At 38.8% G+C, this 19,323-nt stretch overlaps 1 protein-coding gene across 2 annotated transcripts in view; it reads left to right on the top strand.

Moving 5' to 3' along the window:
• Positions 1-19,323, top strand: part of mtr (5-methyltetrahydrofolate-homocysteine methyltransferase) — a 35,489-nt gene that overhangs the window by 14,112 nt on the left and 2,054 nt on the right. Inside the window, exons 14-32 of one of the 2 annotated variants that reach the window (XR_015082520.1) lie at positions 1,664-1,804; positions 2,309-2,494; positions 3,643-3,822; positions 4,359-4,475; positions 5,712-5,852; positions 5,936-6,025; positions 7,784-7,936; positions 8,747-8,854; positions 9,088-9,188; positions 10,031-10,098; positions 10,200-10,320; positions 10,398-10,479; positions 11,367-11,465; positions 11,640-11,715; positions 12,134-12,289; positions 13,695-13,894; positions 13,967-14,167; positions 15,305-15,394; positions 18,613-18,725. Coding sequence is in view for 1 of the 2 variants with exons in the window: in XM_086016407.1 (XP_085872533.1) it covers positions 1,664-1,804; positions 2,309-2,494; positions 3,643-3,822; positions 4,359-4,475; positions 5,712-5,852; positions 5,936-6,025; positions 7,784-7,936; positions 8,747-8,854; positions 9,088-9,188; positions 10,031-10,098; positions 10,200-10,320; positions 10,398-10,479; positions 11,367-11,465; positions 11,640-11,715; positions 12,134-12,289; positions 13,695-13,894; positions 13,967-14,167; positions 15,305-15,497; positions 18,613-18,725 (2,526 nt within the window). In the remaining variant the exon portion in view is untranslated. Of the gene's footprint in view, positions 1-1,663; positions 1,805-2,308; positions 2,495-3,642; positions 3,823-4,358; positions 4,476-5,711; positions 5,853-5,935; positions 6,026-7,783; positions 7,937-8,746; positions 8,855-9,087; positions 9,189-10,030; positions 10,099-10,199; positions 10,321-10,397; positions 10,480-11,366; positions 11,466-11,639; positions 11,716-12,133; positions 12,290-13,694; positions 13,895-13,966; positions 14,168-15,304; positions 15,498-18,612; positions 18,726-19,323 lie in introns of both variants that reach the window. The other variant, XM_086016407.1, reaches the window with a different exon arrangement.

The raw sequence follows: 19,323 nt of genomic DNA, 5'->3' as shown, positions 1-19,323 counted from the left end.
GACAATATCGACGTCTTTGTAACAAAATAGAGGATGGTAATTACCACTCGATTTTTAAAATTAAAAATAGTGCTTTTCTTACACTGACACTTTATTTTTACCTCTTCGATTGAAACAGTAAAGATTAATAATCCCGGCCTGTGGGCAAACTACATGTCTAAGGTCTCAAAATCTTTTGGAATTATGTTTCTGTCTGCTACAGGGGCTGAGAAATTAATTATTTTGTAGGTGTTGAATTTCTGTGAAAACTTCAGGTTTTCAAGGGTAATGGATTAAAGATGACATCATGTCACTGACGTGTCACAGAAATGAAATCAAATATGGAGTGAAATAAAATAATTAAAAAGCATTGATAAGATGAATAATGTATTACTTGGAGTTCAAAACCGCCTCCAGCACGACATTGGTATGTCTGGCACAGCCACCACTGTAACCTGCTCCTCATCTGGACCCCTGGCAAGATCCTATAAAGGCTCCAATATGTCCGAAACAGCTTTTATTTTATAGTTTAATACAAGATATTAAAATGTGTAAAAATCATGCCCCATACACTTTAATAAGTCACCCATATATGAGGATACAATGCATTCCGAGAGACTTTTCGTAAGGTTAATTGTTCGTAGGTCATTATATATTAGAATGGAATCCATAAGCGTTAGCTTGACTTAATTTTTTTCACCAAGGCCACTTAGGGTACGCGTTGAATGCGGCCACACTCAACTGTAGAGTCGGCGTCTTCGTTGGAACTTTGGTGATCTGAATTTTTTAGTCTGTCCATCCATCCATCCATTTTCTACACTGCATATACTCACTAGGGTAGTGCATGGCCGTGTTGGATTTTTCAAAGTCCAACTTTGAAATTTCACCAAGGAACGACAGCCGGGGTTTTGAAGCTCGCTATTCGACATTGACAAAAAGCCCACCTCCAGTGCTTGTTGATGACGTGTTCATCTGAAATTGACTCTCACTGCGATACTGACATGTTTTCAATGGGCTGCTAGCTGATTTTGTTTTGTTAATCTTGTCTGTTTAGCGGCCGCTAGCTAATTGCTGCCTTGAGGAGTGTTGTTACTTTTAACACTACCGCAGCGGCTACTGTTAGAAGTGTGACGGGGGGGGAAACATTCATGCCTGGCTGCCCATATATTATTCAGAACACTTTTTTTTTATTTTCACAGGTTGTAGTGGACAATAGCAGTAATGTGCATTTAAATTTTGGTGGCGATTGTTTGCCGTATCAGACAACAGAACTAACAAACCAAGCAGTATTACAATGCTTGCCTCCCTGTTGTGACGTAGACAGCTGAGATGGAAAAAATAACAAGCCAAGCTCCAAAAGGGGGCGTTCCAATTTGTCATGAATGTCATCCCAAAAACACTTTAGATCACTACAGAGTCTTTTAGGTAGGGTTGGATTTTAGTTCTGATGTCATTATTTACATACATACCTATTATGTACATGCCAATGTTCAGCCCATCCAAGTGTTCTTCATGGGCAAAGAGGGAGTTTGGTTGGTAGGTGACTGTTTGCTGAGTTTTAGTGGAGTTAGACAATTGGTAGATAGCTATTGGGTGATTGGGGTGAGAGTGGTCAAACGATGAGCAGGTGAGAACTAGGGATAGACCGATTACATCTGAATTTATTTCCATTTCTCATTTTTAGGACGCTTTAAGTGTTGCAAAGGCACAGGTGGAGATGGGAGCCCAAGTCCTCGATGTCAACATGGATGAGGGAATGCTGGACGGTCCAACAGCCATGGCTCGATTTTGTAATTTTATTGCCTCTGAACCAGACATTGCTCGGGTAATACAAGTGTCTAAATCTTTTACAGTTACTTTACAATTCATTGATTCTTATATGCAGAGGTGGGTATTCCGTCAGACTGACAGACCGGTCCGTCACTGACGGACGCCCGTTTTGGTGACGATCACGGAATGACGGAACACTTTTTAAACATGACGGACTGACGAATGACGGAAGTGGGCTTTCATCTGTCAGTGTAATCGTCATGAACCACGTCCGTCAGTGATGGTCCATTAGTCCATCACTGATGGATGTCCCTTTTTTGGGGTGGGCCGACTGATGGACCAACGGACTTCTGATGGACTAATTGACGTACTTAATTGATGGACTGACGATTCCAAAAATGTCCGACTGGTTCCTTGGCTGCTGACGGATGACGAATGATGGACCAGCAAAATTTTGTAAAATGCCCACCTCTGCTTATATTATTAAGATGTCTTCACCGATCCTGTTTTGTAGTCAGTTGATAGTTGCCTTTTTCAACCGTCCTCTTGTCTTCCTCAGGTTCCTCTGTGTATTGACTCATCTAACTTTGCAGTGATTGAATCGGGATTGAAATGCTGCCAGGGGAAATGTATAGTCAACAGCATAAGTTTGAAGGAAGGCGAGCAGGAATTCCTGCTAAGAGCGGCAACTGTGAAGCGCTACGGCGCTGCTGTGGTTGTCATGGCCTTTGATGAGAAAGGCCAGGTGAGAGGACAAAACGTCAAACAGTAAATGTATGCATAGCCCCTTTGGAGTACAGTACTGTACGTTGAAATGCTGTCCTTGACACAACCTTAAAGGGACTATGGACTCAAGATGGTCCGTTTTTCATGAAGAAAAGAAAGAAAAACACTCATGTATTTATTTTTTTCCTTATAAAAAAGAAATCAGCATTCATTTTCAATAATGTCTATCCAATAAGGAGTAATCTATATTTGATTAATTGCCCCTGGAATGCCCCCTTGTCATATGCAAAATCGATATGCCCTACGTAGGCCTGTCATGATAACAAATTTTATGGATGGTATATTTTTCAGGAAACTTTCAGGCTAAATGATATCCAGTATTTGGGGGTTTTTGTTGTTTTTTTAATTGTTTTTTTTTATGCCACTGATATAGTGATGCTGTTAGAGCAAAAATAAGTGCAATTATTTTTCAATTCTCAAGAGCATTGAACATTTACAGTGAAATTGTAGAAAAAATATCTTGGATACAAAGTGTAAATAAAAATAAAAATCATTTAGTAGTTACAAAAATGCTCATACTACCTCATATCTGTAGTGGCGTAAAATGAGATGTCTCCTCTCCTTAAAGAGGAAGTGAAGCCAAACATATTTTTTTCCAAGAATACGTTCTATTTAGACTCACTAGTTGAAACAAGGCATTCTGATAAATATTGCGTTTGTTGAATAAGTCTTAATCCACCCGTTTTTAACCATCTCTGGGGCGGCCATTTTGTCACTTCTGTTGACTGGAAATGACATCACAACTGCTCAGAGCTCAGGTAACGACAGATCACGACTGATCTGTTTTCTGAAGCTGAGCCGTGATTGGTTGACAATGATGATTCAACAGTTTTGTTGTATTGCCTTGGTTTTGACGACATACCGCACAACGGCTTCCTCTTCCACGTTGAGATACTGCCACAATTGCGATGGGAAGGAACTTCTCTTGTCAAAATAGCTTCATTTTTGGAAGTCATGGCTGTCCTCAACTGCGTGTTTAGCTGAACAGCATGAGGGGTTGGCTGACACTCCCCTCCAAACAAAACAAAAAAAAATGTTCACGCGCACTCAAACACTTACACACACATGCGCAGTACAAGATGAGTGACCATGTGCCGTTCACTTCAGGCTACAGATACAGCCCGCAAAGTGGAGATCTGCACCCGAGCTTATGACCTATTGGTGAGAAAAATTGGGTTTAATCCCAACGACATCATCTTCGACCCCAATATCCTGACAATTGGCACTGGCATGGAGGAACACAACGACTATGCTGTCAATTTCATCTGGGCCACAAAAATTATTAAGGTATTACGCACTCAGAATCAAGCGAGATTGTCTTTCCTCAGCATCCATAATACATGGCACGGACCATTGTTCAATCATTCACAGTACAAGATTTATACTGCACACGTGTATCTCAATTAGATGGTAATGCAGTCATAATGAAAACTGGTAGGTATGTCATGCCAGGATGACTGTACTACATTACACATTACATTGCATTTCTTGTTTTTGCCTTACGAACAGCATTTTTTTTTTTATATCACCCAGCAAGTTCTGTGTTTGATTAAAGTCTGGGAATTAGGAGTGCAGTTCTGCAATGTTAATCTTGTTCCGAACCAAGATGTTGCTCACTTACCCATGTGTTTAAGATGATTGCCTTTTTGAAACACCCATTTCACGGGAATTGCCCCTTTGACATAAGGCAACGCGATGTCTTCATTTTCTAGTATATTCAAACTGTCTTCATTTTCTCATATATTCTAACTGTTACACCCATACAGCGTGCCTCGTTAGAATAACAGATCATACATATTGTGTAAATTTGTGTATGTGTGTAGGAGACATTACCAGGAGCCAGGGTGAGTGGAGGTCTCTCCAATCTGTCTTTCTCCTTCAGGGGAATGGAGGCCATCCGAGAAGCTATGCATGGAGCATTTCTCTATCATGCTATTAAGGTAAATTACTGCTCCCTAGCGTATCTATCTATCTATCTATCTATCTATCTATCTATCTATCTATCTATCTATCTATCTATCTCTCTCTCTATCTCTCTATATCTCTATCCATCTATATCCCTCTCTATATCTCTATCTATATCTCTATACCTCTATCTTTATCTCTATATCGCTCTCTCTCTCTATATATATATATCTATATCTCTCTCTATATATACCTATATCTCTCTCTCTCTATCTCTACCTGTCTCTCTCTCTACCTTTCTCGCTCTCTCTACCTATCTCTTCTATCTATCTACCTACAGACCGACCAACCGATACCTACCTACCAACCAAACTGTATATGTTTGGCTTAGCGGCAGTCAAGTCCTCCTCCCTTCCAAATCTGTTTTTAGTGAGTGTGAATTGCTGTGTGAGTGTGTGACGTCTGCGTCCATTGAAAACGGCGCAACCTTTTCACAACTTATAAAGACACGCTCCGGAACCGAAACATTGCACCGTTTCATTTTCCGTGAACCGGCGCTCGGTAGTACCCAAATCTGCCCATAGCAAAAAAAAAAAAGTACCGTCTTTGATACCGTTCTCTGACAGATCAATCCAAACTGGCAGCCACTTATGATGTGGACGACATGATTGATCAGCAATAAGTTGAACTCATTCAAAACACTAGTCACCGAAATACAGGTAAAACTAGGGCTACAAACCATGCAAACTGATGTTCTAGAAATATATAGACACTCAATAAGGTGCGATTAATATGAACTTTGGTATTTTTTTTTTTTATATTCTCTAAAAACATAGTGATTAAACCTACAATAATACATGACCTTTGATTGGTGGTCAGACTCAATTCGTCCCACAGGAACATTCGAATAGTTGATATTTGTGCACACTGCTTCTGTTAGTGATTATATTTTGTTTTTACATTTTTATTATATTATTAATATTATATTATTCATAATATCTTATATTATGAATCAGGCCAAGTGTCCGTTTCATTTTAACAGCGGTCACCAAGACGGTGACAGTTGTGATTTCATGTCCAATAAATATTAAATTTAATAAAGCACCCATTTACGCTTTCCTACTCTTGAGCCTCAAAAATCCCAATTCTTTGACATATTTGAAAGGTTTTCAAAAAAGTAATGCAATAAGTGGAAGAGGTGATTTGTGACTAATTCCATTTTTTAAAGTAATTTGCACAGCACTAGTTATTAATGCTTAGTGTTTTCTCAGGATGGTATGGATATGGGAATAGTGAATGCTGGCAATCTACCTGTGTACGATGATATTGATAAAGAACTGCTGCTACTGTGTGAAAACCTGATCTGGAACAAAGACGTCGACGCCACAGAGAAACTTCTGACCTATGCACAAGTACATTTACACAGGAATAAAACATGATCTTCCCGTTACTTTGATTATGGGTCTTATTATGTTGTTGCTACTCTCTTTGACAGAACAATGTGAAGGGAGCGAAAAAAGTTGTTCAAACAGACAAGTGGAGAGAAAAAAGTGTGGAAGAGAGGCTGGCGTACGCCCTCATCAAGGTAAGGCTTCTGTTTCTCGACCATCAGATCCATCACATTGCCTTTCATTTTAACTTTTTAAACTGAGATTCTATGCAGAAAAATGAAAACGTACAGTCTTGCAATATATATAAACTCTATACGTTACATACTGGTTAGCACGTCCGCCTCACAGTTCAGAGGTCGTGGGTTCGATCCCGGCTCCGGCCTCCCTGTGTGGAGTTTGCATGTTCTCCCCGTGCCTGCGTGGGTTTTCTCCGGGAAACTCCGGTTTCCTCCCACATTCCAAAAACATGCATGGTAAGTTGATTGGATACTCTAAATTGTCCCTAGGTGTGATTGTGAGTGCGGATGTTTGTCTCTGTGTGCCCTGCGATTGGCTGGCAACCAGTTCAGGGTGTCCCCCGCCTACTGCCCAAAGACAGCTGGGATAGGCTCCAGCACACCCCGCGACCCTTGTGAGGAGAAGCGGTACAGATAATGGATGGATGGATATACGTTACATTTTTATAAATATATATTAATAAAACTGTTTCAAACAGTAAATTGTCACTTTACCTTTGTTGCATTGAAGAGCGGTGTAGTCGGTATGAGGACTGAGGAGGAAAAAAAAATTGCCACGGCAGTCACAATGTGCATGAAAAGCCTAATCAGTCGTAGTAAAACAGGTGTGAACACAATAAAACGATAGCATAAAATTGAAAGAAATGGAAGTTTGCAACTATCAAGCGATCGCTAGATTAAAGTGGAAATAAACTAAAACATATTTTCTCCAGAATATGTTCTATGCAAGTCCGCCAGTTGAAACAAGGAATACTGAGAAATATTGTGTTTGTGGAATAAGAGTTAATGCACTCATTTTTAACCATCGCTGGGGGCGGCCATTTTGTCACTTCTGTCCACTGAAAATGACATCACGGTTACTCAAGGCTGAGGTAACGACCAATCACGGCTGACCTGTTTTCTGAAGCTGAGCTGTGATTGGTCGTTATCTGAGACCTGAGCAACTGTGATGTCATTTTCAGTCGACAGAAGTGGCAAAATGGCCGCCCCCAGTGATGCCTAAAAACAGGTGGATTAACTCTTATTGCACAAACACAAATAATTATCAGAATGCCTTGTTTAAACTAGTGGGCCTGCTGGGATCATATTCTAAAATATGTTTGGGTCTTTAAGGATCGTTACAATGATAGAAGTGCTGTGACCGTATTCATGGGCAAGTTGACTCATACACAGCTTGTTCATATTTCCCAACTATTCCTTCTTAGTTTCCATGGGAATAATTTCCATCTTTGCTTCTTCCTAATTCATGGGAGGCATTTTGTAAGGTTAAACGAATAAACGAAGGTTAAACATGAACTGAGGCCGTACACTCATGGGCACTCATTCCCATAGATTAATTTTCTAGGTTTTACATTGGTAAGTAGCTAGACAGATATTTTATTTATACTATAGGAAATTATTGGGCTTAGTTAGCCAACTCAGTTGTATCCTGGAGAAAATACTTGTAAGTCACTGCACATTTTTGTTAACTATCGCGTGTCATATTTTGGGTAAGTGGAATCTTGGTACATTTGTATGTCAAGGTTTGATTGTTTGTAATTTGAAAATACGAGATACATAGCAAAGTACTGAGCAAGAAACAGTATACCTTGGAACCTCGAAATGGTGTTAAAAAGTGAACGTCAAAGAGTAAAATAAATACAGTAGCAGCTGTTGTCCTAATTCCTTTGTTCTTCTTTTCTTCTGTAACACCTGGTCCTGGTTTGCTGATTTCAGGGAATAGAAACACACGTGGTACAAGATGTGGAAGAATGTCGGACAAATGTCGATCGCTACACCCGCCCCCTTCACATAATTGAGGGTCCTTTAATGAATGGCATGAAGGTGGTCGGAGATCTGTTCGGTGCTGGCAAGATGTTCCTGCCACAGGTAAGAGAACCCGCATTGTTCGCCAATTTTTGTTCAGACGTACAGCATTGTTTCATGCAACCACAAGTGTTGAGTTATTAGGATCCTAATGTAGATATACAGTATGCTAATATCTAACCTGTCCACCTTTAACAGCTGCTTTATAATTTCTATTCCATGATTGGAAGTATATTTCCTGTGGTTTTGTCGTGCCCATTTTTACACTGTGGGCAAATGTATTTTATTTTCTCTCTGGTTCTTTTGTGGTCAGCTGGACTTTAAAGGATGTGGATTTGGCGTGCCACATTCAAGGCCAACGTTTCTCTCTGCTGCTCGACCATTTTTTTCCCCCTGTGCTTTTATAGTGCCCATGTTTACGTCTTGGGTAAATCCATTTTCTTTTCTCCCTGTTTCTTTTGTAAGCAGCTGGAGTACAAAGGATGTGGAACTGGCTTGTCGCATCCAAGGCCAATGCTTCTTTCAGCTTCTCTGGCAAATGGAATATGACCCTAAAACTAAGCAAAACACCATTTTAATAAAAATGTAAATTGCGACACAAGATAACAAGTTTGTTGTATAGTTAAGGAAACATGCTAGCAATTACTTTCATCTGGGTGCAAAGCAATCCAATATGAACGTTTGAAATGAGACATGCATTTTGTACACAATTAGAACAGTCCTCATGTCTCGGTAACATGCACACAAGCAATTAAAATAGTACATTTTAAATACATTCCCTGTAAGTATTGCTCGCTGTTTGTGAAACAACATGATTATTCTTCCTCTCTCCATTAACTTCCTTTTAATGAATGACCCTCGTTGTGTTTGCAGGTCATTAAGTCAGCTCGTGTTATGAAGAAGGCAGTGGGCCATCTCATTCCCTTCATGGAGAAAGAGAGAAAGGAGATGATATCTTTGTCTGGGTCAACTGAATACATTGTTAGTATCAACAAAATATTTTTTTGATTAAAATAAGATAACATTTTTGGATCCCACTTGGGGATACAGTAGCTGTCCGTCCTTCACCGCCGTTTGTGTGTTAAAGTTCAGTGTTTTTAACAGCGCTTGAGGTCTTAACGTGGGCCAAAACGTTTAAAGCATAGCAAAGTTTATCAATGTATTTTCTTACCTTTTTGCTTGGCCTTTTCTAATTTTACCCCCTTTGTTTGCAGAATCCTTATCAAGGCACTGTCATTCTAGCTACTGTGAAGGGTGATGTCCATGATATTGGCAAAAACATTGTAGGTGTGGTCCTGGGTTGCAACAACTTCAGGTAAAAATGATGATGAATAAAATCTTTAGAATATTGCAAAACTATGACAAGGTTGACTGTGTCTCATCCCATCCTGGCACCACATCATTATTATTATTATTATTATTATTCCTTTCTTTTTTTAAATATACACTTCCGGTTGTGAGTTACTGCTTGTTGCAGCCACTTGGCTCACCTGTTTTCTGAAGCTGAGCCATGATTGGTCGTTATCTGAGCCCTAAGCAACTGCGATGTCATTTTCAGTCGACAGCAAGTGGAAAAATGGCCGCCCCCTGAGATGGACAAAAACGGTTGGATTAACTCATATTCCACAAGTGCAATATTAATCAGACTACCATGTTTCGACTAGTGGGCCTGCATAGAACATATTCTTGTAAAGAACATTTTTGGGGTTGACTTACACTAAGGTCTACTCAAGTTCTTAACGTTTCAACAAAGGGTGACTAATGACTGTGAAAAACTATGTTCAAGACTGAGCATTTTTTCCAGCCAATAGGGCTGTGTGTTTTAACAACTAATACTGTCAGGGCACAAACAGATGGCCGGCAGAATATTCACATGCAGTAGTTTTTCACATCGAACCAGTTGCGATTTTATTTTCCCCTGATAAATAAAACCATCCTTTTGTATTTAATTAGGTTGTCTTTGTTGTATATGGAATATGTTATCCTACGTAAAATGACTTGATGATCTGAAACATCGTACTTGTTTATTATTTATTACTACCCTTTGAACAGCCATCAAATTCCTGTGTGCGTGTGTATATAAATAATTTGGTATAATGTGGTTCACTTCAAATTATTCTTCAGTCCTTTGCATTGTGCATGCTATTCGTATTTCAGAGTGGTTGACTTAGGCGTGATGGTTCCTTGTGATAAGATTCTCAGAGAGGCCATCCAGCAAAAAGCAGGTACAATTCATGCCATTCATTCAATTCTGAACATTGATATCACAGTTAGGTGTGTGTAAAATTAGCTGTCACCAACTAATCTAATATTTGGATTCTTGCAGACATTATTGGTTTGTCCGGTCTGATCACCCCTTCTCTAGATGAGATGATCTTTGTGGCCAAAGAAATGGAGAGACTGGGAATGGCAACACCTTTGCTGATCGGGGGAGCCACCACATCAAAGTGATACAAACACTCTGCAGTGTCCGTCTTATCTTTCGTTGGCCACATGAGTATTAGTGCGGTTTCTCGTGCCACAGGACTCACACGGCAGTGAAGATTGCCCCGCGTTACACCTCTCCTGTTATCCATGTTCTGGATGCCTCTCGGAGTGTGGTGGTGGTAAGGATGTCTACTGTAGCACACACTCAGCTGACAGACACTTGCTAGCATACAGTACGTGAAGTAGCCCTTACTCCTTAGTTGTAAAAAGCAAATGCAAAGCCGACACATATTTTTGTCTGCTGGGTCACTTTTCACATATATTATGCAGAGATAGACCGATATGTTTTTTTTCCGGGCCGATACCGATTATTAGTAGTCGAGGAGGACGATAACCGACGTTTGGAGCCGATATTCATTTTAAGTAAAAAAGATGTATTGGCATCAAAATATAAATAAATAAAACTCTTAACTTTGCTGAAACGTCTTTAAGCATATGTGTATTGATTTTTTTTTATTTATTTATTTTTTTTTAAATATTTTATTATTACTATACATTTTTGACAGTGTACATCTTTATCAAATTCTAACAAAAAGTTCAGGATACACCCAGGGTCGTCAGCATGTCAGCAAGTTAAATGAGAACATTAAAAATATTTTTTTAGATAGCTCCATATAGTTTTCTACAGTAAATTAAGTCTTCCAAAATGTCAAAATGACAGAAAAGTTATCCATTCACATATCTTTGTTTTGATTTCAACACAGTATTAAATTCATTTATTATCAGCCATCAGATTTTTTTTAAAAGGTAGATGATGATATTCATCAAAATGACGAACATCGGCGCCGATAATCGGCCCGGCCGATAATCGGTCTATCCATAATATTAAGTGCCTCAGAGTTAATATAGGTGATGTGATACAATACACACCAGCAGGGTTCATATCTGTCAGTACAAAGATAATATTTTAATGTTGAAAGCAGATCACCTTTTTATTATGATTGTTTGTGAGAAAAAACAGCTCTGCAAAGCAACACGAAATTGGATTTTCTTCATTGTGTGCCAGTGCTCTCAGCTTCTGGATGATAGCTCAAGAGAGGACTACTTTGAAGACCTAAAAGAGGAATATGAAGAGATAAGGCAGGAGCATTACGACTCCTTGAAGGTATGGCAAAGCAACATTAAGTCGAAAGTACCGGTACACACAAAAGATTTGTCCTAGAATTTTCGTCATTTTCTATTTCATAGGTTACATATTTATACTGCACTGTGATGTGTTTAAATAATGGAGCTGGCTTGCCTCTCTCAATGCTACAATTTTTTTTCTTTTTCTTTTCAGGATCGTCGTTATCTGTCTCTGTCCCATGCTCGAGAAAAAGCTCTACATATAGACTGGCTATCGGCGACTAAGCCGGGTAAATTGTCTTATAATACGTTTCTATCTGTTCATAACCATTCCGCAATTTGGCACATTTTTTTAAGGGGAAAAATGATCGTAACTCAAGACAATCATATCCGAAGTCATCTTTTCCCATTGAAATGAATGGAAATGCCATTCATTCGTTCTGGCATTCATTCCCCCCCAAATCAAAAAAATGTTGCAATGTTTATTTTAATGAGGGAACTTAAGGAGCTTCAGATTCCCCAAATTGGCGTTGTCTGCACTTGGCACAAATATCGTGATATTGTTATTGTGATGTTTCTGAAAAATATTGGCATCAATTTGAGGCCACATTACCTTTTTATGATATGTAATCAAATTTAGTGTTAGTCTCTAGAGTGAGCACCGTACAGCAGCTACTTCAAATCAAATAATTTTCATTTATTTTTCAGTGGGTCCTCAGTTCTTCGGCACCCGGGTGTTTGATCCGTACGACCTGACCAAACTGGTTGATTTCATCGATTGGAAGCCTTTCTTTGATGTCTGGCAGCTCAGGGGCAAATATCCCAATCGAGGTTACCCTAAAATCTTCAACGACAAGACAGTTGGTATGTATTCATTATAGGAAATGTCTCCTCCTCTGATTCCCTAATCTGATGTTTCAACTCTGGTTTTTGCATTTGTTCAATGTAATACATGAGGAACACGTCAATGCTTCTTACATATTTGTGTGTTTGCGCACAAGTAGGGGTTCTTTGGATGCAAATATCTGGACCACAGCCAATCAGAGGGTGGCCGGTGCCATTCACTTTCTCTGATTGGTTCAGACCATGATTTGCCTAATGTCTGCTGTAGTTGAACCACATGGTTTTCAGTCGCAGAGATCAGTGCAGTGGAGTGCACTTCCACAACGCTTGATCTACATCATATGTTGTCCAAAGCGCTTTATTTGAAACATATCTTTAGTCTATTGTACACTGGCGCATTGACTACAATATATGGAAAAGTTTTCCTGTTTAGTTTGAAATAGCTTACTTTAACGACCCGGGTCCCTCGCAGTATCTTGGCCAACGGTAGACGACAGTTTTTGTTGTTGTTTTGTTTTTTCTCATTTGTGTCCGTTTTAAATTCATCCACGTTATGTCGTACCAGCTAGCTTGGGCTAAGCTAACCTGAGGAAGTTCGTCTCTCGGGTACGGCGTCCGAGTTTGCCAACTCCCTTGGGTTGTTGCTAGAATGGCGTCAGAGGCCACGTGCGAAGTACAATATAATACAATACAATTTTATTTATATAGCGCATGCGACAATATGCCATAATTCATTCTCACTCGAATCTGAAAACTCTGATTCAGCATTTGCTTTTAATGACCATTTCACATCTCGATTCGAGTCACCACCCATTTATGCATGGCCCTGCAGCAAAATTAGTTTTAAAAAATTATAATATTGACAAGCTTTTAGGGATGCCACAATATCTGCGATATTGCGATATTAAAATTGCCACTATATATCGTCATGTCATGATATTAATAACAGCAAATCTGTTTAAAAGCCCAAATTGTTTTCCATTTGTGCAATTCCAGCACCCTCTGGTGGTTAGTTTATTAGTGCCGTTTAATTTGAGGCCACCTATGTTTAAGGCTCACGCTAATTGCCAATAGGAGCTCATGACTGGACAAGCCTATTTCTTTGTGAATGCTGTTATTATGTACAAAAACAGAATACTGTGATTTTTTTTTAACATGAGCTTTTTTTTTTTACAATATAGTGAGCTTTTATACAGTATCATTAGTTTTTTATACATAGTTAACCTCCCCACAATATTGTGATGATTATTGTATCATGAGGTTCATATCGTGATATTATCGTATCGTGACATTTGGATATCGTGACATCCCTACTAGCTTTAAACCTACAATAATTTTATAAAAACAATGTTTTGGGTAACTAATGACCCCCCTTCTGAAAAGCTGTATGAAAATGTTCAATCTAATTGCTATTTGGTCCTTGTAGGATTGGAGGCACGCAAAGTTTTTGATGACGCCCAGCGGCTGCTTAACCAAATGATCGCTAACTCGAGTCTGACGGGGCGAGGGCTGGTAGGGTTCTGGCGGGCCCAGAGTAATGGTGACGACATCAACGTGTACAATAATCACGATACAGTGCACAGAGATTCCGAGCCAATCGCAGTATTGCACGGTTTACGGCAACAGGTGAGAGAACATCATATGGTCTTGTCAATGACATTAGTTCTAGAAGAAGTAAGACATATTTCTCTGCTTCAGGTGGAAAAGGATAGTGCACGTTCAGAGCCCTACCTGTGCTTGGCTGACTTTGTGGCGCCCATAGACAGCGGCTTGGCTGACTACATTGGAGTATTTGCTGTGGGAGTGTTTGGTGCTGAGGAACTGAGTCAGCAGTTCCAGGCTGAGGGAGATGACTACAACAGTATTATGGTCAAAGCTTTGGCTGACCGACTGGCAGAGGTGAAGAATGGATTGTATTGCTTATCACCACTGTGTATTTAAATGAATCAATTTTGCGTTTCACGTGATCTTTTCCAGGTTCCGTTGAAAATTTATGTAAATACAATTTTGACAAACTATTCATTTTAATTTTCGGCTATTGATAAAAGGCTGAAATGCCGGCAACTGTCAAAGTGTATTAGATGACAACAATTTCTCAGGCTCGTTCAGTCAAACTTGAATAGTATTCAAGAACAGATCAATGAAAATGCCAATTGACAGATCGATTTTTTTGCTTTGCGTTGTCCACCACATTACACAGTTGAACTGCAGGTGGATTTTTTATTTTTAAAGGGGATATACATATATATACACATATATATATACATATATATATATATATACATATATATATATATATATATATATATATACATATACATATACATATATATATATATATATACATATACATATATACATATATATATATATATATATACATATAAATATATACACACATATATATACATATATATATATATACATATATATCTCACATATCTACATATATATACATACATACACATATATACATATACACATATATATATACATATATATATATATACACACACATATGTATTTATATATATATATATGTATACACATATACATACATATATATACATACATACACATATATACATATATACATATATTATTTACATATATAGGTATAAACTGTATATAAACAAAAAAGTTAATTAAAAAAATCTGTTACTTGCCCTGTTTTTCTGTTCTATAATAAATATTTGAGCTGAACCAAACATGTATCCAAAAATCCACACCAACTGCAAAAGTAAAGTAAACTAAATAGCACATTTATATTCTGTCAACAACGGCAAACATTCAAATGTAGGATGTGTTTACACAATAAGGTATTCAATGGGAAAGTTGTTTGGAAACTTTTTGCACAGACGACAATAATAAAAATCCTTCATGTGTTAACATGGAACTGCAGATAAATCAGAAAACACTTTGATTTACAGCATCTCGGGCAAGTAGTTAACAATAGTTGCACTTTGAGAGCACCTTTCGAGTAATGTACAGCAAGTGCAACCAGGTGGAACCTGACCTTGTCTTGATGTTCCCCAGGCATTTGCAGAAGAGCTACATGTTCGTGTGCGCAAGGAACTGTGGGGCTACTGTGGCGATGAGTCTCTGCAGGCCTCAGACCTACACAAGGTTCGTTATCAGGGTATCAGACCAGCCGCCGGCTACCCAAGCCAGCCTGATCACACTGAGAAGATTGTAATGTGGAACCTTGCTGGTATAGAGGAGAGCATTGGTAAGATTATGCAATTTTCTTAAATATTGATGGACGTCTGAATTTTTCTTGAGAGAGAAAAAAAACTATAAAAATAACACCCGTATATGACAGGAATAACCTTTCTTGCGAGTTTTAGATAGACACTACTGGCGCCAGTTTTTTTAATTTTTATTAAGAGAGGATACAAGTGCACTTCAGACCCCCACCACTAGACGGCGACAGCAAACTTCACAACATCCGACCACAATCCATTCTCAAGGTTTTCTAGCAATACAATACAATACAATGAAAGGACAGTATCAATTAGTGGCAGCCATGCACCATTAGGCAAGATGCTGATAGACCCCACTGAAGAACAAAGCACAATACATTAGGTACAGTTGTGTTTGTGCTTGCATTATGTGGAGAGCAAATCTTATTACTGTGTGTTTTTATACAGTACAATAATGTAATGGGGCCGTCGCAACAGATCATTTATTTTCTATAAAATTCACTGGGGAACACTCACTGGAGTTAGTGTGGTCATGAAACGAATGCAACTTGTATCTCAAGGCACCACTTTATGTGGGCCTTCAGGCCAGTTATGCCAAAATGAGCGTGTTCCTTGTCAAACCTGTTTTCCCCTCATAGACTTAGGCTGGGATAAGACCATTTAAATATTTGAAAACAAATCAAAGAATGAAGTACAGGGAGCCAGTGAAGGGAGGCCAGAATTTGAATTATGTGCTCCCTCCTACAAGCACCAGGCGTTACTGGAGGTACCAAGGACTAAATGGAGGATCAGAGGGTATTGAGTGTTTTCCGTTGCCGGTGCCTCTCTTTGGAATCACCTCCAAAGAAAAAGACATTTTCAAAAAGTGCTATTAAACATTCCATAAACGTTTTCTACGAAAAAAGGGTGGTAATTGGGAACTTACCCCACACCTGCGCCCCAAAAATATGTATTATTGAAAAAAAAAAAAAAGAAAAAAAATCTGCCAATCTGCCGTTGCGGAAATGAGGAATAAAATCCTAGAAAAACTAGGAGAAAAAATCCTAAAAAGGAATAAATCTTGGGGAAGTAAATCCAAATTGGCAAATCTGCGTGTTCCGAACAGCGAATATGCAGGGCTTGATTGTTTTAAATTTTAATAGCAACAATCATCACTAGTTGGAAGACATGTTTTAGTTACGCTTACACTGTGTCTTATAATGCCCTGTGTTACATGGGGAGGGCTAATATTTGTTTGCAGATTTGTAATGATATGCAGGACAAATATAGTACCTCGATACAAGGGGTGTAACGGTATGCTAAATCACAGTTCGGTTCGGTTTCTTGGAAACTTCGGTTCGGTATATTTTTGGTCCAAAAAAAAACTGATTTAGAAAAAAAAAATCATTTTGTTTTTTATTATGTTTATCTTGAAAAGATGACAAGTAAACGGTGCTTTTTTTTTTTTAGAAAAAATAGAAATAAAAGCGAAGCATTCGGGTGATATTCTAAGAAATTACACCAGAATAAAAAATACACTAACAATAAAGATCTCTTAATTTTGTAAACTATTAAGACACTGAAATCTTTAAACACTCAACAGCTACAGTCTATGACACATCTAAGTATTCAAGTTAACAAGACAAGTTGTCATAACAGTACATATATACACTTTTTGTGATGAAAGAAATATATACAATAACAGTTACAATTATTGCTCACTATATTAAAACTCTTCATAATGAAAAAAATACAGTAACTTTAAAAGGTCTTTATGAAATTGTATACACTTTTTAGGCATTGAAATCTTTGAATGTTCAACAATATATTGTAACGAATTGGGTTATCTGTGTTGTGGTCGGATTTGTGTGTTGCTGAGTTGTGATGTTTCCGAGGTTCAGCGGTACGAATGCATCGTACGGCTAGCGAGAGGAGCAGCGGACAACGAAGCCGTGCGTTATTTTAGACGTGCTACCTGCAACATAGCTGCCAATCTCATGTAGCAATGTCGGCACACACCTTTGGGACTTATGCACGTACCTTTCCCCATCTGCAATTTTAACAGGAAAGGCAGAATGTTCCCAAACAGGCGACCTCAGTGTACGGGGGGACCTTCGAGCTGGCTTGTTTGCGTATGCCATAATAATGCCAATTATCCACGCATTAATGATTTATCACGGCTTCTGGCGTACTGGCTCCTCTTTTGTGCCGCTCCTCTCCCGCGAGCAACAGTCAATAGCGTCCGTGCGTAAACTCGTGCTAATAATAAAAACTGATTAGAAACGGTACGCAAGTGGACGTTCAGTCATGCCATACCGAAACGCATTAATACACCCACGTATACTGTTATACCCCTACTCGATACTATTCAAATTTTGAATGAGTTTTTTTTTTTTGTGGAAAAAAATGTATAATACGAGTTCTTGCACTTAAAGAGGAAGCCAACCCAAAAATGTTTTTTTCAAGAACAAGTTATATGCAGGCCCACTAGTTGAAACAAGGCATTCTGACAAATATTGCATTTGTGAAGTAAGCGTTAACCCACCCATTTGCAGCCATCTCTGGGAGGGGGCCATTTTGTCACTTCTGTCAACTGAAAATGACATCATAGTGTCTCAGGGCTCAGGTAATGACCAATCACGGCTCACCTGTTTTCTGAAGCTGAGCCATGATTGGTCGTTATCTAAGCCCTGAGCATCTGTGATGTCATTTTCAGTCGACAGCAGTGACAAAATGGCCGCCGACACAGATGGCTAAAAAGGGGTCTATTTTGCTGCTGAACTCATATTCCACAAACGCAGTATTAATCAGAATGGTGTGTTTTGACCAGTGGGCCTGCATAGAACATGTTGAAAAAAGTATGTTCGGGTTGACTTTAATGACACTTTAATGTAGGTTTCTTGTTCAGCAGTTTTGTGCCATCCTTGAATGGTAATTTTCTGATTTCACACCACAACATCTGTTTAGGAAGTGTGTGGTCCTATATGGCCCCCCAGTAGCACTGATGAAAAACTGTGGCCACCTCCAACTTTTAAGTTGCCCATCCCTGCTTTATTGGTACAACTTGGCAACGCGGGCGGTTGGTTCTCGCTTAGACTTTGTACCCAGAACTGTCTTTTTTTTCTTTCTGTTAAAAGCCTGTGTGCATTTTTCATTTTTCAGGTATTACCTTGACAGAGTCACTAGCAATGACGCCCGCTGCCTCAGTCTCTGGACTTTATTTCTCCAACCCCCAGGCCTCATACTTTGCTGTTGGAAAGATCACCAAGGAGCAGGCAGGTTTTAAAAAAAGCAACTGAATCTTGCACTCACAAAAAAAAAATCAAAATTTGTTAAAAAATAAGAAACAAAGAAATCAAACATACTTATGTATTCGCGCACTCTGCACAATACTTTTTAGATGGACCTTTGAAAGCAGTGGGCATTCAGCACATAATCTCCGGCGTTACTGAAATACAGCTCACCCTTTTCTGGTTTTGAATACTTGTGTTATTCCATACGCGGTGTTTACAGGACTTCCACAAACTAACCACCTCAGGTGTCGTACATGTTTGTATGTTTCATGTTTGTAAGACCGCCGCCAAAGCACTGCGCAGCAAATTAGAGAAATACCAATCCTGGAAATTGATGGAATATGCCTGTGGTAGTGGATTAATGCTACCTTGAACATTTCCAGTAATTTAAGCAGAAACTAAGGAAATCTAATATTGTGTTCTGCTTTAGTTCTCATCTTTTTGAAAAAAAATGTCTTCCTGAAAAAAGGCTTCCTGCTTCAGATTCATGAAGAAGCACAAAATACCTCGTAAATGTTGGGCTGCTTAATGTTAGCATAGCTTTTCCTCATCGTACCTTGTATACACACAGATGTCATCG

This window comes from Filicampus tigris, chromosome 19, assembly GCF_054856515.1.
Source record: "Filicampus tigris isolate MCC_2025a chromosome 19, RoL_Ftig_1.0, whole genome shotgun sequence".
Taxonomy (NCBI): Eukaryota; Metazoa; Chordata; class Actinopteri; order Syngnathiformes; family Syngnathidae; genus Filicampus; species Filicampus tigris.
This window is presented reverse-complemented; position numbering and strand designations above follow the sequence as displayed.